Source organism: Chelonia mydas, chromosome 6, assembly GCF_015237465.2.
Source record: "Chelonia mydas isolate rCheMyd1 chromosome 6, rCheMyd1.pri.v2, whole genome shotgun sequence".
Classification (NCBI taxonomy): Eukaryota; Metazoa; Chordata; order Testudines; family Cheloniidae; genus Chelonia; species Chelonia mydas.
In genome coordinates this window covers 60,456,462-60,482,870 of record NC_051246.2, presented here as the reverse complement: position 1 = coordinate 60,482,870, position 26,409 = coordinate 60,456,462, and the positions used below count along the sequence as shown (strand labels likewise).

The following is a 26,409-nucleotide window of genomic DNA, read 5'->3' as shown; positions in this document are numbered from 1 at the left end:
ATAGTTGTTCGTGTATTTATTTTGGGGGGAAAACGGAACCCCTCCACCCCCCCTCAAATTGCAACAGACTCTGTGAAGCTGTGCATTAGTGAGAGACTGATGGAATTCTTGGTTGGCTTTGTCTTTGACCTCATGCCTGCCACAGTGCACCTGTGACGTGCACTAATTGCCAGTAATGCATACGCATGTATTGCTTATTTCAGAAGGAAAACAGTGGACTGCAAATGCTTGAATCTGAAAATTTGGATTTAGTATGACCCAGACGTTTTAGCTGCACATATGCACGTTACTGCATATACTAACACACATTTTAACCTTTATAAAAAATTTGAACACATAGGTTAAGGGTATTTTCAGAATAACTGAACTTTGCTTTTCATGCCCCACTAACACATTTGACAAATGAAAATTGGAACTGTCAGCCCCTCATTAATGGTAGTTATAATGTCTTTATATTTCCAGTGCTCTGTTGTTTTTTTACACTCAATTTAAAGCATGTGTGTAAAACCTGATTTTACTTTTTCTGTAGAGTATTGTGTTTGATAGCATAGTCTCTCAATTTTTCCTCTACTTTTCACCTTTTTTGTTTTAAACTGGTGTAAATCTGCAGTGTTTAATACTCTATTAGAATCACATAAACATAATATCAGGTTTCAGAGTAGCAGCTGTGTTAGTCTGTATTCGCAAAAAGAAAAGGAGTACTTGTGGCATCTTAGAGACTAACAAATTTATTTAAGCATAAGCTTTCGTGAGCTACAGCTCACTTCATCGGATGCAACCATAATATGTGCTAGCTACAATAACGGATAAGCCACTAGAGTTAAAGGCCTCAACGTTCTCAGTATTAGTCCCTTTTTCATTTGTAAAAAAATTCCTCTTGGACAGAAGGTTGGCAAGCAATCTAAAAAGTGGAACTATTTTTTCTTGGTTTAAAAAGAAAAAAATATTCCTTTCTAGATGAAAAAATGTAATACGTAAAATAGGGTAGAATATAAGTGAACTGTTTGCACTTCTGTAACTCAAAGGATTAATATTTTATTGCAGGATACTAGCTGTTTGTAGGTTTTCTTGTTGTTTAAAGAGACGCTGATGAAAGAAATTATGGCTCAGATCTCTTTCTCCAGTGGTCATACCCACAATAAAGGGTTTGGGGAGAGCAGATCTCCATGAGGAATCCCATGCAGAGGTTTCCCTCATGTCATCCAGTTGGGGATATGTGGGATTGGCCTAATCACAGACTGTGGGGCCTGCTCTCAAATCTGGTCGATTCCCTGAGGCCTGTGGAAGACCCTGTGCCTCTGAGGCTCCTTACCTCAGCATTCACCCCCACACTTAGCTCCCAAGTACTGCGTTTCGATTGGCATTGCATCAGCAGCAATTTACCAGGACACAGGTCCTTCTGGAACCCTGGTGGGGCCTTGAGGAAAGGGTAAGAGAGCTTCGAGGTGTATTTTCTCATTTAAGGTTTGTAGCACAAGAGCTGGCAAATAATGTGTAGTTCCTCATCTACTTTCCACCTATTTGCCCATATGAATCACAAACCTGTGGAAGAATCTCTGTATGGGTGTGGTGCTGTAGAGGCAGCTGCCCGTCTCTTCAATATCAGATGCTGGGAGAGCCACACATGGATGGTCCTTCCATTCACAGTTCAAGGAGATATGATCAGAGCCCTCCCCCCCCCCTTTTTTTTTAAAAAAAAAAACACTTTACCTATAACTAATGACTGTTAAACTTAAAAAATGAATGAATTAAAATCTAATACTTATATTTTCACCATTTATATACTGAGTACTTTTTGTGATTTGCTTCAGTTTGGACAGCAAAACTAGACTAGTAAATTTCACATTGTTCTTAATCAGTTTCATTTTCTTCCCAACCCTGGTTTGTTTACCATAGGCCAGTGGTTCTCAAAATCGGGGTCGGGACCCCATTTTAATGGGGTCACTAGGACTGGCTCAGACTTGTTGGGGCCTGGGGCTGTGGCCAAAGCCCGAGTCCCAGACCCACCTTCTGGGACCGAAACCAAAGCCCAGGGACTTCAGCCCTGGGTGATGGGGCTCAGGTTACAGACCCCTGCCTGGGGCTGAAGCTCTTGGGCTTTGGCTTTGGCCCCCTTACCTGGGACAATAGGGCTCCGGCTTTGGCCCTGCCATCTGGAGAAGCTGGGCTCAGGCTTCTGTCCTGACTCCTGGGGTTGTGTAATAATTTTTGTTGTCAGGAGTGGGTTGCAGTACAATGAAGTTTGAGAACCCCTGCCACAGACAGAGAATGTTAAAATAAGACTCATTAACTTTATTAATAATCAGCATGGATTGATTTAAATCAAAGTAATTTAAATCACAGATTTTAATAATGATTTAGAACAGCAAGCAGGAAACTTTGATTGAAATCAGATTTTAATCTTGCTTTGCATTTGTAGTGCAGTTATTTTCTTCAAGAGAGGTTAATTTTCACTGGTTGCTCACCATTACAACATGCTGATTTGCAATTAAATGTAGCCTTTACATTAAATTTGGTGCTGCTTTTTGAAAACTAGGAGGCTACAGTATATTTACACAAGTTTATTTAAGCAACTTTAGAGTTTAACGTACATTTATTCAGATTCCTAATTTTTACCTTTTTGATTGTTAGAAAGTGGTGAATAATGCATTTCTTGTTTACTAGAGTGTGTGTGTGTGTGAAAGAGAGAGAGAGATTGTGTCAAGCTGTATTTGGATGGAAATTCTAATGCAACTAAAAATGCACTAAAACTTAATTTTTTTAATTCATTAAAAGTTCTGCCTTAAATGTGCTGAATAAACTTTTTGATAAGAAAAAAAATCAAAAAATTGTGCATTTAAAACTATAACTGATTTATTGAACAAAGCATTATCTATAGTTAGTGAATTGAACTGATTGTTTAGTGTCACCATGTCTTCTGGATTTTAGAGCTAGTAAATCTCATTCCATCATATCCTATTTTTACTCATTGATTGGAAGCGGAAAACAAGCTTTCATGCTTTTCAGTTTCTAATTGGTGTCTTAACTTCGAATGAACTAGTCATTGAACTGAACTAGTTAAACTGGCATGAAGAAAATATTTTCCCTGCGCTTTCAGAAGAGGCTACTGCTGTCTTAAACTGGTTTAGCACTTCAACAAACTCTGGTCCCAAGTACCATGACTACCACTAGTTCAGTGGTTTGACTTTCTTCAAAACTTCAGCCATAAACATGTACCACTTGAATATTATTTTTTAATTTAATTTTAAATGGTCTTAATAGATTATAGAGAGACAAAGTGGGTGAGGTAATAGCTTCTGTCGGACCAAATTCTGTTGGTGAGATACAAGCTTTCGAGCTTACACAGTGCTATTCTTCCAATAGAAGCTGTTACCTCACCCATCTTGTCTCTCTAATATCTTGGTCCTGACATGGCTGCTACAACACTGCATTCATTAATGTATTATAGTAAATTTAGGCCTTAACATAGGCTGTCATAATTTCAAATTTAACTTCAAATAGGTTTATTTTTTAAAATAGACCTGTATTTAATTTAATTAGAATATCCAGCTTAAGTTAAAAAGTTCAAATTTTTTATTTAAAAAATATCACCCTGTTAATAGTTCTTGGGTGTTTTTGAAAGCTAAAATGTATGATCTAAGCTAAATTGGCAGTATCCCTTTAAAAAAATTCCATTATGAGGGTTTTCTACTTTAAAAAAAAAATTTAAAAATATCCTAGCTATATTAATATCCTAGCATTCTGTAGTGTGTAACACCTGATGCATCAATAATGGCTACAGAGATTGGATACATAATGAGTTCCGAAGATTTTAGAGTAAATATTTTTTAAAACTTAAAAAAAAAAACCACAAAAAACATGTAATTTTAAGATTGAGAGTCCTTCATTGTGTCTAAGCATGAGAAGATGATCAAGGACTCCTAATCCTGGCTCAGAACTAGATACTTTGCATTGTTTTGGAAGTAACCTCCCCTCTGTATCTCATTCCCCCTCCCCCCCCCTAAAAATATGGGTAATGTTTACCTACTTCACAGTTACTGTGAGGATTAATTCGTGTTTGTAAAGTGCTTTGAAGATGGTAAGTAGTAGTATTGGTTTTTTTTAATGTCACCAGGTTCTGCTCAGTCACTGCAAAGGGTTTCAACATTAATATATTCACAGCTCATTGTGCTTCTGCAAAACTGCTTTGGGTTATTTTATTTGGAAAACACTAATTATCTTAATATATAGCTCCTTCAATTCTTTACAAATTTTGGGTCATAGACTTGCACTGAAATGCATCCACATCTGGGGTGGACAGAGTCACCTGTTTAACAGCGTGCATCACCACAACAAGATATTTTAGGACAGTGCAGCAGCAGCACCACACTCCCCTTGTTCCTTTTGGCCTGCTGTCTGGGTCTTCCTCTGTTTCCCTCTTAGTCCCCACAATAGTCTTGCAAGTGACAGGCTTACCACAATGTCAGGGAGACATTGTGGGGGCCACTCATGAATTCCTGGAATGCTGGTAGGGTTGCCAATTTTGGGTGGGGGTATTCCTGGAGGTTTCATCACATGACACAATCTCTAATTAAAGATTAATATGTAATTCCTGGAGACACCAGGGCAATCATGGTGGGTTGGCAACCCTAAATGCTGGACATTCCAGTACTTCCGGGAATGGCAAGTGCCTACCCCTGCCACCATAACCTTGGACACACAGTATGTGTGAGGTCATGTCACGTGGGAGTGGGGTGGCACTCTCTTAAAAATGGCTCCCCCCATGCAGTGTGATCTTGGATGCAAGTGCATGAGGTCACGCTACGTGGGGATGTTGTTTTTAAGACCTTGTGTGCAAGGTCATGGTGGTGGGGGTGGAGCAGCATGCTCTTCAAAATGGTGTCCGATGTCTGATACCAGCAAAATCACATCTGAGTACTGGAAGAGGACAAACCCTAGAAAAGCTGGACTGTCCATTTTAATACCAGATGAGTGGCCTGCATACGGATGTTCTGTCAAGTAGCAGTCTCTAGTCTAAAGAAAACATAAAAACAAAAGGGTCTTCTGCTCTTCCTGGGCTACCCTTCTGCCCTGCTCTGAGAGCTGACCCTCAGGACTTTCCTCCTGGAGTCTCGGCTCCTAAGTGAGCTGATGACCCTCAGGGCTTCTTTCCTGGAGTCTTTCCCCCAGTCTGGGTCTGTACTTCCAATCTACTTCCAAGTCATCTGCCTGGGGACTGGCCTTTTTCTGGTTCTGCTACAGGAGCCTGCTTCTCCCCTGCTGCCCTCCTTCAATCAGAGCCCTCATAAGAGGCAATCTCCTTTCTGCAGCTTTCTCTTCAACTGAGCTCTCCCAGCCCTTTATGGAAATTGCCCAACTCTTCCCTCCCTGTCTGGGTGTGATAATTGAAGGGAGTCACCTGATACCAGATGATCAGGGTTATCTGTGGGGAGTGGTAGTCGATCCATCACAGGCCAGGCTGAGCCATCTCCGTTTAGAGGGCCAGCCAGCCTGTGTCAGACAGGAAGAGAATATGAATATCCTATTCATTTGAGACTGTGGCTTTGCCTACGCATGGGAATAACCCTGATTCAGTAATTGGTGGCCTGTAACCAGTGGAGTTGTGCTGGTGCTGACCCCTAAGGGTAGAAAAGGGTAGGAGCCTGCTTCTCCCCTGCTGCCCTCCTCCAATCAGAGCCCTTTCTGCAGCTCTCCCCCTAACTGAGCTCTCCCAGCCCTTTATGGAAATTGCCCACCTCTTTTTGTGTGTTTTTCATCAATTGAGGTAACCTGGGTTTACCTCTGCTTGAAACTCTAGTGAGCTTAGTTAATGCCGTACTCATCTTGTTCTCATTAACACTGGTGCAGTGCAACAGAGTACTGAATCGGGGCTATTCCCACGTGTACATGAGGTGTGTGTGGATTATTAAGACTGACAGATTGTCATGGGAAGATATGTTTTAATCCCATATGTGCAGCACTGTGAATATACATTGTGTTCTAGTTTAATATGTAAGTTATTAGAGCGTTTGTAGGCAAACATGTCTGCCTGCAAACTTTAATACAGGGAACAAGAATGTCAATTTTCAGGCGTTCAGAAAGTTTCCAAGTCAGGTTAAAAGATTAGAAGGAAAGCCTTCTTTAGGAAGCTGTTAGGTTCCTTATGTTTGCAAGGATCATTTGCAAATTAGACTAAGATGCTATTACGAAAGATGGTCTAGTTGATTTCAGTATTCATGCTTTTTATTATAGTATAACTACTTCTTAAAAACTGCCTAATTTCTGGCTTCTGCTAACCATAAAATAAAAAATTTATTCTACAGCAAAAGTTTGGAGAAAAGGAACTTTCATTTTCTGAAGCCAGAGACTGAAGGCACTGTGGAATTAGTAAAGAGACAGCTAGAAAGAGTGGAGAAGGTAGAGAATGGAGTTGCAGACTCTACAGGAGGCTCTGAAAGTAGAAATTCAGGTTCACCAGGTAAGTTGTATTCTTTATTTCTTGGTTTTCTTCTCCTACATTTTAGTGCAAGTAATGGTTAGTCCTAAGAGGTCAGGTATAGCAATAGCCTGTTAAGTTTTGAAATTGCTGTAGAACTTTACACTTTTTAAACTTTCTGTTTACCCATCAGTGTCTTCTTCATGCCAGTAAATACTTCATAAATCCATTGGTCTGAATTTTTTCTTTTTTTAAAATGATATGCTTTAGCATTGATGAAACAATCTAAAGAGTGCATTTTCAGTGAATTTTGGCTGAGAGGTCTTTCTGTAGTCCAAAGACACATACTGCCAACTTGAGGGATAGGGAAGAAATCCTGGAATCATGGAGAGAGATGTGTTCCAGTGAGAACAAGCTGAATGCTGATACAGCTGGGACTTAGACACCAGGGGGAAAGCCACTCGAGGGGTATTTTAAATAAAACCCAAGTTTTTTGACTGCAGAAACAACCTCCTTTCACCTGAGCTCAAGAAGAATCTTTATTTTGTAGTGTTAGGATGCTTAAGCTTTGTCTGTCAGATGCTAAATGGCAATAAAAGTCAGTTAGCCATTCCATTTTATCGCAAATGAGTAATTTTAGTTAGATTGGTATAGCTTTGAGAAACGTAAGTGAAGGTGTGTCAAAATGGTTCTTCAAATATAAGGTAAGGTCACAACCATAACTATGGAGTTACCTTTTCTTTAAATGTTATCTTTTTAAAATACTAAATTAATATAAAATCAACTAACTGTGTGAGTATCTCTGAGGGGCGTGTGAGAATTGCTACTTCTGTTACACGAGTAAAATGAGAGGTGTGTGGGATTCTGTGATGAAGTTTATTGAAGAGTTGAACTATAAACTTGGCTCTGACACTGACTTGCTGTGAGCAAGTCTCTTCACTTTTGTTTTTGTCAGCTACCACGATGAGCATAATACTTGAATGGCTAGATTAGTAGAATGAGGATAATTATATTTGTCTAGCTCACAGGAATGTTGTGAGCTCTAACTGAATAAAGTTTATGAAGTGTTAAGACCAAAACATGGAAGAACGTGGAACAGAATTCAGGCCTTTCCTGTATTCTATCTTTATATGCATTCTGCTAGACCCTGAGGCCTTTTACTGGGAGGGGGGTGGATCATTTAAAGAAAGCCAGATACCAGCTTCCAGAATTGCAGATTAGTATAATGTGCTTGTGATGGGGCTCCACTCCCATACTAGCGCCTCCTGCTGGTCATCATGAGGATCAGCTCCGCAGGTCAGTATGTCCACTTCCGGTGTTCCTTGCCCACCGTCACTCCTGCTACTGGTCCTTTGTCACTCCAAGGACCACGGCGGCGTCTTCATGACACAGCCCTCTGGCTGTGCCACACACTGTGCTCCCCCTTCTGGGGGCCAGTCCAACTGTCCATCCAGTGCATCACTGTGTGGGGGCGGGACCTGGGCCTGCCCACTATTCCAGGTTCTGGCCCAGGGACCCTTTAGATGCCAGCCACATGCTGCATCCCCTCAAACCTCTCAGTACATTTCCCTGGGCCACTTTTCCACAGCTCCAGCACCTTCTTCACCCTTCCTTCAGGGCCTCAGCATGTCAGTCTTAGCCATGAGCCAGGAGCTCTCTGTAGCTTCCCAGGTCCCTGGTAGTCGCACTCCTCTGTCCAGAGTGCTGGTGTTCCTTCTGCTTGCAAGGCAGCCAGATCTTCCTCCTTGAGCTCCAAGGAGCAACTGAACCTGCTTTGTCCTGCAGCTCTTCTTATATGGGCCTGTCAGGCTCTGATTGGCTGCTCCTTGCAGCCCCTCTCCGATTAGCTGCTTTTCCCACAGCGTCCCTACGGCGCCATTAACCCCTTACATGCAAGCATTGGGCGGATGCTCCATAACAGTGCTTCTCAGGAATTTGAAGGTCCTTATCTTTCATGTGGAGTTCATAAAGGTTTGTATCGAGGTTCTGAATGTTTTCTTAATTTTAAAAGGTAACTTTTTCAGGAGCATATAGGTGTGTCAGTAACAAAGTAAAGATGGAGTTCAGGAAACTTCATTGTTGTTTACTGCTGTACAGCTCAAATGGAGAGTGACATTAGGCAGTATATTGGAAAAGTAAGTTATGTGATATAATTTTTATTTAAGAAAAATCCTGCATAGAAATACAAAATATTACCAATATATATTTCAGAAGCTGGCACTACGTGTCACTGAGAGAATTGTCCTTCATTGTATCATCTTTGTTCATCATTTTTTTGACTCCCCAGGTTTCTCTTTCAGATGGCTTCAGTAAATTTAAGTTAACTGTACAAAATCCTCCTTTTCCTCATTCCCTGTACCCATGTTGCTGATGGGGACGTGTATGTGTATCTAGAAATATATTGGATTAGTGGTTGTCAAATTTTTTCATATTGTACAACTTTCCAACCTCTTTATTCTGCACCTTACCTGTGGCAGCTATAGTACTCTGTTATATGAAAATGAATATTGTGACTGTATTAAGGAGACAGTATTAAAATAAACTCACTTTAATGTGCTGGGTGTTTTTTCCCTTCATTGCATCTCCCCATTTTATATTTATGATTGTAGCCTTTTAAACTCATTAGGATTGACTCTCCCCTCCTTTAGTGCACCACCCACTGTACTAATGATCAAAAGTCTTACAGAAATAAGTCCTGGACAGGGCTGCCACTAGTGGGAATCATAACTTCTTGCAAATGGAAAGATGCTCCAGGTTCAAGACTCAATTCTGTCCTTCACTCTGGGCTGGAAGGGATAAGGAATCTTACTGAAGTCAACAACATGATGCAGCTGCAAAAAAGGCTAATGTCAGTCTGGGGTGTATTAATTGGATTGTCATATGTAAGACATGGGTGATAATTGTCCTGCTCTACTCGGCACTGGTGAGGCCTCAGCTGGAGTACTGTGTCCAGTTTTGGGTACCATGCTTCAGGAAAGATGTGGACAAATTGGAGAGAGTCCAGAGGAGAGCCACAAAAATGGTAAAAGATTTAGAAAACCTGTCCTATGAGGGGAAAAAACTGAGCATGTTTAGTCTTGAGAAAAGAAGACCGAGTGGGGATCTGATAAGTTTTCAGATGTGTGAAGGGCTGTTACAGAAAGGACATGGTGATCAGTTGTTCTCCATGTTCACTGAAGGTAGGACTAGAAGTAATGGGCTGAATCTGCAGCAAGGGAGATTTAGGATAGCTATTAAGAAAAACTTTCTAACTGTAGGCTTCCAAGGCAGGCTGTTTAAAAACAGGTTGGACGAACACCTGCCAGGGATGGTCTAGGTTTATTTGGTCCTGCCACAGCCTAGAGGGCAGGACTTGATGACTTCTCAAGGTCCCTTCCAGCCCTACATTTCTGTGCTTCTCTGATTCTATGAAGTAGTGCTTTCAGCTGCTGTGTGGAAGGCAGTACTTGGTTTCATTCTAAAGCACCTTGCCCTTTTAAATTCATTTGTTATTGTTAAAGGGCTTCAAAGGGAGTTGCATTTGGCTGTCGTCACAGAAGAATTGGTCTCCCTGAGTACTCTTGGGGCAGATTAATGGGAGAGCCTGGAGTACCCCTTCCCTTCTCCCCATCTGTAGAACAAGGAGAAGAGAAATATTTTAAACAACTTAAGCCCAGCTTCTATTGTTCTCTCTCACATTGAACTCCTGCCTACTTGGAGGATGGTGTAATATTGTGATCCTAACTTACTAACATTTGCTGATATTTTAATGCTGTACGAAAGCGAGTTTATAGTCAAACTGACTTTTGCAAGGTGTTTTATGAAAAGTTGTGAGAAGATAATCTGTCTCCATATTTTAAATAAAATTTATATAAAAACTAGCAGAGTTATTTTAACATAACTTTATCTGAGGTAGTGAGCACGGAGGAGCTGATGAAAATGGGCCAAGAATATAAACCTTTGGGAAGATACTAGCTTCTCTGCATGATTAAAGTGGCATGTCTGCAATCAGTGTCTTTTTTTAGGTTACCAAAGGAGACTTTAAAATTAATAACAAATACAAATAAATTTGTAATTAGAAATAAAGTCTGAAATCTCTAAGAAACGCTAATTCACATAATTTTTCAAGCAATATTGATGTGAGTGAAATGCAGTGTACTAATGTATCTGTTTATGTTCTGGATTTTTTCCTCACTTTTCTTTTCTTATAAGGGGATAGGGAAGCAAGTGTGGACTTTACCATGTCCCCTTCAGATTCACAGATGAATGATTTGATGTGGTGAAATGGCCACCGCTAAAATAGGAATTTGGGTTGTTGGGTTTATCTTGCCTCATCATTCTGGGCTTCTGGTTTTCCTTAGTAAAATCCTGATAACCTCCTTCCTGCTTAGCTATATAGGCAACACCCTTCTGCAACTGCCTGAAGGAACTGAAGGAGGAACAGCAGTGAATGGTGTAACCATCTGTCTACTTCCCCTTGGATGTGGGGGGTATTTCATCCGTGAGGATCTCAGTCACTGCCAATTCAAGGGATGAAAGTGGAAAAGTCTCTTCTGAACATGGATCTCCCATGTGGTACCAACCAAACCAACACACAAGCAGTTCCTTACTGCCTAAAATGTGCTGCATTTGATTTATACAAACAACTATTGTATCTGAAGTAGTTCAGTCTGTTCAGTATTCCCTATGGCTGTGGGCAAAGAAGACAGCAGTTTTAGAGGACACACAGCTATTTGATTAGGTTACCCAGCTGGCTTAAATTTTCCTTAAAGGGAATCTTTTTTTAAGCAGTTTCTGCAAAAAAAAAAAAAAAAAAAGGAATGTAGTAGCATCCTTCAGCTAAATATGAAGGGTGATAGGCTGACTATAGAATTAATAGGGATGTCTCATTATATTAATGACAAGGTTTCTGTGAATTATAAAATAATTTCATGATGAGCTAAGTCTTGCTATTTTTTTTTTTTTTTTTAAGTACAGGATGTCTTGTTTAAATTCCAACTTCTAATCAGGGCTGTTACATAAACTGTCCAATAAACACAACCTTGATTGAACTCCGTAATGTATTGATGAATATGTCTCTCTCTCTCTTTCTAGAAACTGGTTGCCCAAATGAAGCAAGATCCACAGGTAAAATATGTATTTTGTTTTATACTGCTTTTATTACTCTGGGAGTTAAGGTATAAGAAATACACTAAGTCCATGACCTCTTGTTTGCCATTGTTTATTTGCTCATCATCTACTGCCACGGTAAAGTAATGCTTTCTTTTTCTTTACAAGTTATACGTTTTAAAAATAAATAGGGAGTATTGGATAGCTGAGGGATTAATAGTAGAATAAGGAGCCTTTCAGTTCCATGTTGCCAATGTTTTAAATTCTACCTAAGTCAGTAATAACTGCAAATTATTATCTAATTGTTGTTTGGCCTGTTTAAAATGAGTTGCTGGTCTCAGTTCAGTGGCTGGTGGATACCTTTCCACATCATAAACGCTTCCACCACACTTGGCACTAATTGCCTGTTTTAAGCATTGGTAACAGTCTGTACAAATAATAAAGAAGATGGGGGCCCAGTTCCAAGGAACCTGCAAAATTAAGACACAGTTCATTGGTCAAGTAGAAGAAAATGGTATCTTAGCACATACAGTTGCATTTATTTGGTTTGTTTAAATGAGTTGATGTACACTGATGGACTAAACTGAGTTGCAATGAGGGGTTTGAATAGAGTGAAAGAGTTTCAGCAATAGGGGCACTGTGGAAGGAAACATGGTGGAAAAGGCACAAAAAGAAGTGGGGAGGTGGTTTTTCTTGGGTACATGAAAGGAGCATGAAGACAAGTAGTAAGAATGAGAGAAAAATGTACACCAGGGTAGAGTAATGTAGAGTGTAGAAGGTGGCAGAATTTCTCTGTCATCTCATCAGAGAGCTAATGATCAAATTATCTTCCTCCTGTTTCTAGCAATAGGCTTTTAAGCTCAGGGTTTAAGGTATGTTAGTAAAGGAATGGGTTTGGGAGGAAGCTTGCAGGCTGCTTCTGCTCTGCAAATAGAGGACTTTAGTTTCCAGGGCAGTTAACCTGGCTCTTTTTGCTAACCCTAAAATTACTTTGAGAAACTAAGTCAGTGCTTCACCTAGTGGTGCAAATATTTTCCCCTCACTGCTTTAAATTACTAAACCTTTCTTTGCTCTGTCTGAATTGAGCCCAGTAAATGCACTTCTGCTATCTTCTATAATTTGCATTAACTGAGTATGTGCTTGGTGAGTAGACACTGGAGCAAGACATTTCTGTTTTATTGCCATAGATGCTGCAGGTCAGGAATGAGCTGTGATGGGGCCCAGATTGGAACAGCAAGGGAGGGCTGAGAGTAAAGATTTGGAATAGCTTTTGGAGCTTTATGGTATCCTAGGACTAGAAGGAATTGTAGGTCAGGATTAGGATGCATTTTAAAGTTGTGTGGAGGAATGTGAAGGTGTGGAAGTTACTCTGAGAATGGTAGCCCCTGTAGTAGTAATAGAGGTTTGTTAGTTTCATGTTTTTACATAGCGCTGAAGGTGTGCATGCCATTTTGCAGAAATAATATGTGGTCCCTTACCAACAGAGTCTACTGTCTAGGTGAGCTATGACTTGATATAGAGATTGCATGAGGAGAAAATGTAAGAAGAGAAATGCTGGGAGACTCATGCCAAACAAGATTTTGAAGCTGTTAAGCATATCTTCTGTCTGTATGTGTGTGTGTGTTTGTTTTGGTTTGTTTTTTTTCTTTGTATTTTTATTAGATTTAGTAAATAAAAATTGAGTTCCCTGTCACATCCTGTACAGTGAGCTGTTTATGGCTCTCAGAATCTTAAACTTGAGAAAATGTCCTTGTAGGCAAATTGCTAACATGAGTGGTGCATTGTTAAGGCTGTTGCAACTTTTCTAAATATAAGCAAAGGTGTAAAAAGACATATACTATTGTACCGAAAAGGGGGAAGAGGATGTAGTAGATATATTCCACCTCTCATTTGGTGTGCATGATGTTTAATTCCTACTAATAGATATGGTCATTGATGTCCTTGACAGTCAAATGTCTGTCACTGAATAAGTAGTGGAGTTGAGACAATACTTTAAGTAGCATGTATTGCTTACTGTAGAAATCCCTAAGATAAACAGATTTCTTCTGGCTTCTCTGACCTGAAAATACAGTGATATACAAATTAACTTTATTACAGCATATTGTGAAGCACCCAGGGATGTTTTAACTAACTCCTTCCAAACTGAGTTCCACCTCTTCCTTCCCCCCCAAACTTATTTTTGAACACTGGAAAAATCCACTAATGATTGTTGCACCAGATGACTTTTGAATAAGTCTGTACTTGTCCATTTGAATAATTTGATTGGTGGTATGTCCAGAGGTGCTTTATTATTTGTAGTACTCTATGCAAGAAGTCCTGCTACTATTGTGTTAAGAAATTTTTTTTTCTTTCTTATCAGAATGCTGATTTGAAGAAACAGCTTCATGAACTCCAAGCCAAAATCACAGCTTTGAGTGAGAAACAGGTAGGGAAATGGATATTTTTAACACCATGTTCTAAAGAAATGTCTGCTCTCATCTTCCAAGAGAGCTGCTAAATTTCTTTGTGTGGATGTAAGTATGGGCAGTCAGATGTTTTGGGGTTTTATTTAATTTCTCTAGCACAACAAAAAATAAAGACAAATAAATGGAGCTTGAACAAACGGACTAGTATATCTGATGGGCTGGATTGATAAATGTGTCAAGAAAGTGTTCTGTTTAAACTATATTTTACCTTATGTGAAACAGAAGTGGGAAGACACTGGAATTTGTTACAGTAATTTGAACTTGAGACCGGAGTTATAGTCTAAAATTCACTCATTTTACTCTAAACCAAGAAGTCCTTACTCAGGCAAAACTCTTTGAAGTCTATTTCACATTATCGACTGAGAAACTGAGTAAGGGCTTCTGGATTCATGCCCTTGAACACTGGAGACCTCTCAGTCCATAGTAAGCCAGTCTGTTAATCTTTGCTAGGGCAAATGTTCGTCTTCATTGGCGCTTGGTTTCTAATGGACTGATCCACAACTGATTGCTAGTGGCATTAGCCACCTGGTGGGGATTGCTCCATATGTAGACTGAAAATATTTGTCATTGGCAGACAGATGATTACTCTATAGAATGTCTAGAGGACTTGCAAAGCCATACGGGTAACTATTAGAATTCAAATTTTATTGTGATGGGATACATAGTTCTACTGACCTATGCATTATTAAAAAAAAAAAAAAAAAAAACTCAATCAAAAACCTGTTTTGTTAGTTCATGTTTGCAATATTACTATGAAAATATAACTGCATCAAGCCAGCTCTTGGTCACTATGGCCTAAATCAGGGGTGGGAAAACTGCTGCCTGCGAGCTGTTTTAAGCTGCTCCCCGCTCCAGCTGGGGCACTGGATTGGGGCCGCACCATGCGGCTCGGCCCCACTCCAGCCAGTTAGGTCAGAGGGCCCCTGAAAGTTTCAGGGTTAGTTTGCCATCATGCCAGAGGACTGACTTATCAGTTTGTGTTCAGGCAGGGACAGGAGGTAAGGTACTAGAAATGGGGAGAAAGAACTTCAAAGCTTAGAAAAACATAGACATCTGTCTTACGGTGGTTTTATAACTCTGATCTGATATTCTTTAACGTTACAATTATAAAAACCTGAACAGAAGATCTGGCCTGCAGTTGAGAATATGTTAGTTGCTTTCAGCTCTGTTTTCTCTTCAGTCATTGTTTATGGCAAGGGTGGGAAAACCGTGGGCCACATCCGGCCTGCCAGCCGATTTAATCCTTCCCTTAAGCTCCTGCTGGGGAACGGGGTCTGGGACTTTCCCCACTCCTGCCCTCCAGCCAGGGAGCGGGGTCAGGGGCTGCTCCACGCACCACAGCTCCGCGCAGCTCCCAGACGATTGGCATTGAGGGGGCTGCCAGAGGGCTCTGCATGCTGCCCCCGCAGCTCCCATTGGCCGGGAAATGCTGCAAATGGGAGCTGCAGGGGCGGCGCCTGTGGACAGGGCAGCGCGCAGAGCTGCCTGGCTGTGCCTCTGTGTAGGAGCCGGAGAGGGGACATGCTGCTGCTTCCAGGAGCTGCTTGAGGTAAACGCAACCTGGAGCCTGCACCTCTGAACCCCTCCCCGAACCCGTCCCCAACCCTCTGCCCCAGCCCTAATCCCCCTCCTGCCCTCCAAACCCCTCGGTCCCAGCTTGGAGCACCCTCCTACACCCCAAATCCCTCACCCCAGCCCCACCCCAGAGGCCGCACCTCCAGCTGGAGCCCTCCCCTCCCCCCCACTCCCCTGCCCCAGCCTGGAGTCCCCTCCCACACCCTGAACTCCTCATTTCTGGCCCCATCCCAGAGCCCTCATCCACTCCTGCACACCAACCCCAATTTCGTGAGCATTCATGCCCCGCCATATAATTTCCATACCCAGAAGTGTCCCTCGGGCCGCAAAGTTTGCCCACCCCTGGTTTATGTGGACATTCATCTAAGGAGAAGCTACACCCTTTTTGCTCAGCATAGCAACTTGAAATTTCACATGGTGAAGCATTTTTTGTCATGTGATAAAGCATGAGTTGTTTTAAAAAAGCTTTGATTAACTCAGTTTCTGAATTGTTGGCTGCCAGTAGTCATGAAAAGGGACCTCATTTGTGACACAGAAAGTGTGAAGTGTTAAAATTGTAAACCAGTTTCCTACTTTACATACCTGTTGTTTGTTTTTGCTAAATATTGAACAGTGATGTTCTTGTGATTATCAAAATATTAAAACAGGATGTAAACTGCTTTATCATCTCTACCACTGGGTCCATGAGCTGCTAGTGTCCCCAGAAATGACCCTTTTAAAATAGCATGGCTGCTAAAATGGGGATTATATGAAGTTGTGTTTAAACTGAACATGCATTTTTACATGAAGAGAAGACATGCTTCTTGTGTATGTAACTGTAGTGTTTGTGGAGGGGGGTCCTTTTGAGTATTTGAAAGTCTCTGCAGGCACAGCTGTGATTTTGCAAGGCATAGGGATGCAGTTTGTTAAGAGTCAGAGACCGTGCTTTCGATGAAGTGTTTACTTTTGTTCTCATTTTTATTATTTTTCCTTTATAACAAATGTAACTGAGAAAATACTGATTTGATCTTTGTATATGGGGGAGATCTGCATCCAGTAGGCTAACTTCTAAAGTGGTTTTATGAGCAAAATTGGTGTGTACTCCTGTTTCCTCACATCTTTTATATACATTTCTAAAGCACTTTTTACTGTAATGCCTCACTCACTTCCTCTGGCTAAGGGTCTGTGTTGTAGCACATGCTTAGTTCAGAGAGAGACTGTGCTAGCGCTTTTGACTAGAAGGGAGTCAGGTTTCCCAGATTCTGCTGTCCCAAGAATTGGAGACTTAGCCCTCATTTCCCCCTAGGTAGGTTCATGGGACATCTTCTTTTAACCACAGCTGTGGGATGATGATGATTCAGCTTTTAATTTGTGGACACCTTTGCCATTGTTTAATCAACTTTCACTGAAGTGAGGTGTATAACATTCTGCTTTTCCAATTGTCCCTCCTCTTATGCTTGAGGACCGAATGAGAACCTACAGTTGTAAAAATTGAATTAAGTACAGTATTTTTGCTGAAATTTTATAAATTATTCTTTGCTCTCTTCTTTACTGAAGATGCACAAAGGCTTCTAGTGCAAGTGCCAAATCTGTGGCAGTTAAGCCAAGGCTTCCAGTTGCTGTAGAACTTCTCTCGCATTCTGAAGCATTGTGGGAGTAGTGCTAATATGCTGGAATTTGCTGTCTGTCACTGCAGTGATTCATACTGGTTAAGGCTTCTTGCTGAGAATTAATAATGAGAGCTCTGTTCAGAAGTTTGTGAAACTGAAGAGGTCTGGCAATCTACAAGGAGAAAGCAAGTCGTCTGTGTCATGTGTAGGCATAAACGTAAAAAAGAGAAACTGGTTAGTTGATGCAGAATTAAGCTGTACAGAAAAAGGCAAGCCAAAAATTCATATAGTTGTTGAAAATGTAAAGAGTGGTGAAAGTAAATGCTTTGATTTGTTTCACTTGGGAGGTAATGAAGCTGTGCATGCTGTAGGTTTCACTGAGTTACATGAAAGGGAACAAACTTTTCTTGAACGTAAATTTCATTTAGAGGGGGAGTGAAAATTTTAAATAATTTTAAACTGTTCTTTTTTCCTGAAAATTTTAATTGTAAAAGTAAAGTGAATTTTTAAACTTTCATTGTTAATTATTTAGTTTCTCATCTGGGACAATGAAAATAAGTGGGGTCAGTTTGGCTTTTTTTTTTAAGTTTAGTGATTTCAGAGCTACAGTGTTTCAGTTGGAGAAGAATGTGTTTGTTTAAAAAACCAGTTGGAATTTAAAAAAAGGCAGCATTTCTTAGGTTTTGCACAAGCACTTTTTATCAAGTCTAAGTTTGGGACCAGATTTGATTATGTCCCCTTAAAACTTCCTTTTACATGTTTACTTCCATTTTCACCCCAGTTGATTTTAAGATTTTTGTACCATAAAATAGATGGTTAAACTGTACTAATCTTTCACCACTAAGTGGGTAACATTTCTGTTTCATGGGGGGTTTAGCCATGATTTCCTGATAACCATAGTGGGAACCTGGAGCTAAATCCCTGGTCTGGAAGTGTACTCTTTAAAGTATAACAGTTTAGAATTAGCAATTGAAGTATCAGGAAAGCTACCAACATACATGTTGTAGATTTTCAAAGTTGGAGAACCTATAGCTCTCATGAAAGACTGAGATGGAGCAGGGCTGGCATGAAAGAAGGCATGCAGGATGAAGACTTGCAACAGACATCTGTTCTCCTCTTCCATGCCCTCCCCAATCAAATACAAATGGCATCACCCTGTCACAGATATGTCATTACTGAATGTGCCCCACATTACTTTGTTTTCAGTGGCAAGGAAGAGTTCACCTTACTTGTGTGAAAATATGGAATTGTGCCAGTAGTTAAGTGACTTAATCAAGGTCACAGAGAAAGTCAGTGGCAGAGCCAGGAGTTTACCACCGATTTTCAAATTAGTATTCCAGTGCCTTAACCACAAGACCACCTTTCCTCCCAAGTTTGAACACATTATTCCATGCCTAATACATTAGAAAATTAAAGCATGCCTATTTAACCAGAATTTTTTCGAAGGTGTTGTCCAGTAACATTGCCTTGCAGTGCCAGTGTCAGGTTGGATTACCTGATGTACAAGGACATAATTTGTGAAATATGTAAATTTGATGGGCCTAAAAGCATAACTTCCTTTTCAGAAATGCTACTTCATATTTTGTGAATGTTGTTCTTGGCTCCCTTGAACACATTTCGATGCTCTCTGGCCTTTTTTGGTGCTGTTTCACTTTCGTTCCCCATCTTACCATCTTGACCAAGTCTCTAATAACCATTTAACAGGTAATTTTAATATGGGCTCTACCACATACTAATTTTGGCAGCAGAAATCTCATTACATGGCCTTGTTTTCAAACAAGAACAAAGTGGAGAGGGTACTTTTTCTGTAATTAAATTGCAATAAAATTAAATGATTCATCCAGGTTTCACAGAATTTGTTTTCTTATTTGTGTTGCACTTTAGTGTGTTTTCCTTAACAATGCACTGACGTTGAAGGAATTGAGAGGATTCCTTTGCAGAAGCCTAAAGAGAAACAGAGCCTTTTTGTTGATATAGCTGGAAACAGGTATCCAGTGTCAGAAGATATCTAAGTTTTTGATGCACTTATCACTTTGGTATGTAAGTGCTACACAGAATTATAGTAAGACACAAGGTAGTTCTCTTTTCACTGATGTCAGGCTGTTTTATTTATTTTTCCTTCAGAAGGAAGTCTACTCACAAACATGTTTTACTGTGGAGAACAGGTGATTACTGAATCCTAGAGAGAACACACTGCAAAAGCAAGCCATTTTGCTTTGTCTCTTAAGGACTAGCAAGTTTATTCACTGTTTTTAGAATTTAAAGCAACTGTAGGCGGCCTTTTTGGATTACTCAGATTACCAATCTACCTTCTGTTTGTTTATAATCCACCAAGTTCCTTCCAGTCTTGCTACTTAATTGTGTGTAATGAGAGAAAAGGGTGGTGGGTTTTTTTTATAAAAGTAGTAATGATGAATAATTAGCCACAATTATAGCAATAAGTAGTTGATATGCATTTGAGTAAATGCAAACAAATCACTTAAGCAACAAAGGAAAACTGCCATAACTGAAGTCTTCAGAAATGTATCATGAATAAGCTGTCAAATTTATTACAGGGATCATATCAACCTGAAGAGTATAGTAAAACTGAAGGGTGCATAAATATATCCTGGGACTCCGCCCTTCCTGCATACTAATCACAAGTAGTAGAGTGGAATTTTCATGAAACCCACTTAAAGGTCTAAACAGAATGCCTAATACTAGCACACTTCACTCAAAACACGTTTTGTGATCTTCATTGTGTATGCAGGCAAAAGGATTTTGTTGGGGAAGGAAAGCTCAAAAAAGGCCATAGAACATAGGAGGAGGAGAAACTGGTACAAGCAATCAAAAAACATACATAAACTATGCAGAAGCATTTCTGAAAGACAGGTTTGTAAATTTTGACAAGCCCAAAAACTCCTCTCATTGATGTAGTGCCCTTGCACAGCAGGTGATCCTGGCATTGCAGGCTAACATGATTCGGTAACATCTTAACCAGGATTTCTCCAGTGTAGTAGAGGTACATCTAGGCTAAAGTTCATGAACTTGGATGCCTATATTTTAGGTATTTAAATTCATAATTAGGAACCTACATAAGAGCTAAGCTTTTCAGATATGCTGAATACTTTAGAATATCCTTTGAAATCCATGGGAGCTGTGGATGCTCAGAATCTCTGAAAACTCATGCCACTCCACTCTCAGTCAATCAATTAAACAAACAAAACCCCACACCACCAAACCCGCTCCAAGTGCATGTTTGAGCACCTTTTCTATTGCCAGTGGAAGAAATGTACAGATGTGCCATTTGAATTTATGGTAATGAATATAATTGTGACATTAAAAAAAAGTGCGAGAGGCTGTTGGTTTATTTTGGTGATCTGGGACTGCTACTATTAAGCATGGATCTTCCCCTCTTTGAATGCATAATATAAAAAGATAAAAACACCTATTATTAAGTAACTGTAAGCAGACACCTTTCCTAACTTTATAAACACAGTCCACACAGCATGAAAAGTCCCATTTCACTTTTCTGCAGTTTGGCTTTAATAATAAAGAACACAGCAGTAAGATATAAGACAAAGGCCAGCTGAAACTGTCTCCCCAAAGTTGGCTACTTCTAGGCTTCCTTCTTGATGACTGTTCAACCCAAGTGCCTTTCTTTTTAGACAGACATTCCTACTTCCTTTATATGCGGGTGGGATAATGACTCACCTGCCTCAGTGAGTAAACAGAACCCTCTTAATCAACAATCAGAGGAGTGAAGTTCTGGAACAGCCTTCCAAGGGGAGCAGTAGAGGCTTCAAAACTGAGCTTGATAAGTTTATGGAGGGGATGATATGATGAGATTGCCCACAATAACATGTGGCCCATCTGCGACTGTTAGTCGCAAATATTCCCAACGACTGAAGATGGGGCACTAGATAGGGAGGGCTCTGAGTTACTACAGAGAATTCTTTCACGGGTGTCTGGCTGGTGAGTCTTGCTGACATACTCAGGATCTAACTGATTGATTGCCATATTTGGGATTGGGAAGGAATTTTCTCCCAGGTCAGAGACCTTGGCAGAGACCCTGGGGTTTTTTGCCTTCCCCTGCAGTATGAGGCATGGGTCACTTGCTGGTTTGAACTAGAGTAAAATGGTGGATTCCCTATAACATGAAATCTTTAAATCATGATTTGAGGACTTCAGTAACTCAGCCAGAGGTTAGGGGTCTGTTACAGGAGAGGGTGGGCGAGGTTCTGTAGCCTGCAATGTGCAGGAGATCAGACTAGATGGTGCCTTCTGGCCTTAAAGTGTATGAGTCAATATGTAATGGAGGAAAACAGGTTGTTTGTTTTTTTTTTTATTGGGAGGTGCAGTAGATTCTGTTTGTTAGCAACCCCTCAGTTGCCAGCAAAAAGTTACCATTATCTGGTAGTTCCCAATTAATAGAAGGCAGGTTTGCAAGGCTGCAGCCAGTGAAGGAAGGGCTGGCATGTGTCTTCCCTGGCTGCAGCCCTGCAAACCTGGCTGCAGGCAGGGCAGCAGCATGGAGGGCGGCTGTGTCCTGATGCCAGGGCTTTCTACAGGGATTGTGGGTGCTTGGGGCCCATGGAGCTGCACAGTACCTCTCCCTGTGCTCTCAGGGGATCAGGGTCAGCTTATCCCAGTGCTTCCTTCCCTGAGTGCAGCTCTCTGGCAGGGTGCAGCTTGGAGAGCACAGGGAGAAATACTGTGTAGTTCCAGCATCTGCACTGCTACAGCGCCCCTCCCCATTATTCCCCTGCCCACAGCCTCCCATCCTAGCCCCTTGCCTCCTGTGTGATCCCTGTCCATAGGTGGATTTGCAGGGGTGCAGCCAGGTCAGATACATCCCAGCACTTCCTTCCCTGGCTGCAGCCTTGCAAACCTGCCTATAGTTGGGGCCTTTTCCCTCAAAATATGTTCTTAATAAGTGGCATTCTATTGCCAATATTGAAATCCCATTCCCATTAAAGCTAATGGGATTGGTTCCCAGCGAAGTACTGCTATTAACAGGAGGTTGTTAATATCTGGGTTTCTGTTAAGCAGAATCTACTGTTTGTGAGGATGTCATCTCGTCAATGATGAGAGAGGTGAAAATATCATAGGAAACACTTACCAGTTGAAAGGGGAGGAGAATCAGCTGCCAAATATCCACTTCAGAGCTACAGCTATTTGTGTCTTCTAAATCTAAAGGCTTAGCTATCCAAAAATCACACAGTAAAAGGCCCATATGAAAAGGATGACAGTACATTATGGTGTATCAGTAGTAGCCAGGCAATCGTAAAGAAAGATGCTTCTCTGCATCCTTTCCCATCCTTTTTGAGGGTAAAGGATCTTATTGAAAGACATCCCCAGATTCTCCAGGTTGGATCCTGATGTTCGAAATAGAGAAGTCTTTGTTTATATGTTTCTGGGATTTAAAAACAGATGCTATGTTAACACTGCCTGCTTAGTGGGCAGCCATGAAATCACTTAACTTAGTTAGCTATCATTAAGCTAACTATTGTCTGCACTGTGGTTTGTGGTCCTGCATGACATGATGTGCCAGTATCCCAGGGACACATTGACAATTCATTGCCTTTGATGCCTCTATATGCTATCCTTTTTGAATACCAACTCCTCCGTTGACTCCTTCCTGGACATTGCACCACCTTCTCCTTAGTACTGTTCTCACTTTGCACCGAGGTGCGATTGGTCTCCCTACTCATGGCCAAGGCACATTCAGAGGGAACCTCAGGTTGCCTATGCTTTGAGTGATGTCTGCTTGGGTATGTGAGCATGATAACCCAAAGAGGAAACAGCAGAAAATATTGTCTGACAGTTCTGAGTACATTTCTTCAATCCCATTGAAGGCCTCTGCACCACTGCCCCAACCTTGGCAAACTGAAGCGCCACTCCAATGTCTGGACTGCTTGGATCCCTCTGTGTCATGGGAGCTATGATCATGTTAACACAGTTACCCAAACCACAGGAATCTCAGTGTACCTGGAGGCAGTACTGTTGTGGGTGGCATTTCTGGTGCTTCTTATGCTGGTCTCACTCAACACAGTTGATGCTGAAGCATTCTCCAGTAGCTCTCCTTTATTTTTCACACAAATGCAGCAATCTGTTACACCTGTTTAGGATATGGGAGACATTGGTGAGGAGTATCAGAATGAATGTTGTTTGGACACGTAAGGGATTAATGACTCTTCAAAGCCCAAATACCATTCTGCTTGAGTGAGAAGACAACAATTGTCCTTCCCAGGCTGATCTTACCTCCCCACTCCCCTCTACTGGTTGGAGGCTTTGTTGTTGTCTCAAGCAATTGTTTCCAAAGTTAACTGGAACTGTCGGGCCTGGAACTGGATATAAAAGTGAGGTGGGCCTGCTCATAATGGTACATTTGGCAAGTATACAAAGATTGGTCTGTTGTACAACAATCTCTTTGCTTTTAATGCTTTGTCATCCTTACATTTTTAAACTTATCACCAAGAGGAAAAGATGACTGTCCTTTAGATACAAGACCCCAAGCTAAGTGAAAATGCAATGTAAGATACTTGAATATTTGCCCTCAATTGGTCATCTACTGGGCAAGCTGGGCAATTTGATAGAAGGCTGACTGGGGTGAGAACGGAAAAAGACCTGGCAAAGATTGAAACATTCACTTTATTTCAGTTGTGCTTCGTGTTGTACCAGGATATGAGATCTAAACATGGGAATTCACTATCAAAACATCTTATGGAAATCTGTACTTCAAGAGATGTTTCCTGTCTTCCTCACCTTCCTGCATATCACTGAGTACAGTGACGGGAGCAACCCAATGTTCTGCCTCATGACATTCCTTCTTACAAAAAGAACAAAGAAACATATACCAAACAGCAGAATCCCTTGTTTTGCAGCTAGATCTGGGATGCTTGTTTGTGTTTGACATTTCCATTCCTAGTACTCATTAAAACTAGTTAGAAATTGTGATGTCAGTAGTATTAAGCATCTTGGCATTTAAGATGTTGGTTTTGATATACAAAGCTCTAAAAGGCTAGCACCTCTGAACTAAGAGACCACTTCTCTCCCACCATCACATTGCTCCATTTGCAGTCAGCAACAGCGCCATAATTGGAGCTCCATTGGTAAAGTAGAGAGTGGACAGCTGTCAAGGTGGCAGGTGTTCTCTGTTAGAAGCGTCAAGCCTTTGGAACTTGCTTTCCTCCTCCCCCACTCCTTTGGAAGAGTCCAAGTTGTTATCTTAAGGGTATACTGCAAGGTTCCATTTTTCTCTCTCAACCATAATTAGATGGGTGATGGGTTGGACTTGACAGTAAGGAGTGTGAGGCTCTGGCAGGGACTTTTTGTAGAGTTTTAATTTTTGTGGCTAGGTTAATTCTTTACAGAATGGTCCCATGGAATTGTGCTGGGCCAATACCCCAGAGGTCAGTGGATCAACTGTGCTAGTTTGCTTCTCCCAGTGAGAAGCCAAAAGGGCTGTGGCCAAAAGGACTACAGTTGAACCCTGTTTATCCAACCCTCCATTATCTGTGTCTCTGTATTTACTAAACAACCAGCACACATAGGTGCAGAAGCAGATGATCTCTCCTGTGGCTGCTAGATGGTGCTGCAGCTTTGCACTTTCCCATTCTCCAGATTATCTGAATTTTTGATTATCCGATCTGGCCCCAGTCCCAGTTACAGCAGAACCCCATTCATCTGATTTAATAGGATCTTTGGATGTATAAACAGGGAAATCTCAAATAGATGTAGAGAGGCTATACTACCTTACTCCGGTAGGGGGTCACATCAGTACCAAACACAGTGTCCAGTTCTGGTGTTCACAGTTCAAGACGGATGTTGAAAAGTTGGAGAGGGTTTAGAGTAAAGCAGTGATAATGATTAAAGGATTGAAAAACATGCCTTCTAGCAGTGATTCTCAAACTTTTGTACTGGTGACCCCTTTCACATAGCAAGCCTCTGAGAGCAACCCCCCCCCTTATGAATTAAAAACACTTTTAAATATATTTAACACCATTATAAATGCTCGAGGCAAAGCGAGGTTTTGGGTGGAGGCTGACAGCTCGCAACCCCCCACATCATAACCTCACGACCCCCTGAGGGGTCCTGACCCCCCAATTTGAGAACCCCTGCCTTATAGTGATAGACTCAAGGAGCTCAATCTATTAATCTTAACAAAAGGAAAGTTAAGAGATTATTTTACCAGTTTGTTTACCTACATGGGGAACAAATATTAGATATGGGCTTTTCATCTTACCAGAAAAAGGTATAACCTGATCCAGTGGCTGGAAGTCGAAGCTAACAAATTCAGACTGGAAATAAGATGTACATTTTTTAACAGTGAGGGTAATTAACCATTGTAACAATTTAGCAGTGGCTGTGGTGGATTCTGTCTCACTGGCAATTTTAAAATCAAGATTGGATGTTTTTCTAAAAGCTATGTTCTAGTTCAAACAGTTAATTCAGGGAAGTTCTATGGCCCGTGTTATGCAGGATGTCCAGAGCAGATGATCCCAGTGGTCCCTCCTGTCTTTGTGTAAATCTATGTACAATAGACACTGTGTCTATGTATATTACTGAGGTAGCAGGTAGTGTCCCCAATATTTAGTTGCTGAACACTTTTTCCATTGTAAAGGATTCCTGCAGTTTTTTCAAGACTCTAACGATCTCCACTGTTTGCAGTAGGCATCTGAAGTTTGGGCAGGAAAAAGCCCTGGGGTTAGACAAGTGCTTTTTCTTTGTCTCATTAAATTCTGTTCAGGTTTAGCTGGGTTTAAAGTTAGAAACTTAAAAAATCACTTTTCTTCTTTGAATAGCGTCCCTGTGGGTGCTCCAGTTTAGGTATGTATGCATTCCTGTCCCTTTGATTGGAGATTTTTGGTAGCCGCGTCTGTTCAGCACACCTGCGCCCTACATATCCTTGTGTCCCGTACCGAGACTATATAGGGCTGTGTGGGTGAACAGCCCTAAGTTCCTCCTCAGCTGGCTTCGGCTTGAGATGGAGTCTAGCGTGTGCCTGTTTGTTTCTTTTATTAGTATTTTGCTTTATAATGAGAGTAGGTTTAATACCTTATAGTTGGAATGTTGATAAATGCAAAGTAATGCACATTGGAAAGCATATTCCCAACTATACATATAAAATGGTGGGGTCTAAATTAGCTGTTACCACTCAAGAAAGAGATCTTGGAGTCCTTGTGGATAGTTCTCCGAAAACATCCACTCAATGTGCAGCAGCAGTCAAAAAAGCAAACAGAATGTTGGGAATCATTAAAAAAGGGATAGATAATAAGGTAGAAAATATCATTTT

At 41.0% G+C, this 26,409-nt stretch overlaps 1 protein-coding gene across 17 annotated transcripts in view; it reads left to right on the top strand.

Moving 5' to 3' along the window:
* PHF21A (PHD finger protein 21A) overlaps positions 1 to 26,409 on the top strand; it is a 239,400-nt gene that overhangs the window by 66,637 nt on the left and 146,354 nt on the right. For all 17 annotated transcript variants that reach the window (XM_037900141.2, XM_037900146.2, XM_043549985.1 and 14 more), the window contains 3 exons: positions 6,303 to 6,457; positions 11,489 to 11,521; positions 13,863 to 13,928. In XM_037900141.2, the coding sequence (XP_037756069.1) occupies positions 6,404 to 6,457; positions 11,489 to 11,521; positions 13,863 to 13,928 (153 nt within the window). In that variant the 5' untranslated portion in view covers positions 6,303 to 6,403. The remainder of the gene's footprint in view (positions 1 to 6,302; positions 6,458 to 11,488; positions 11,522 to 13,862; positions 13,929 to 26,409) is intronic.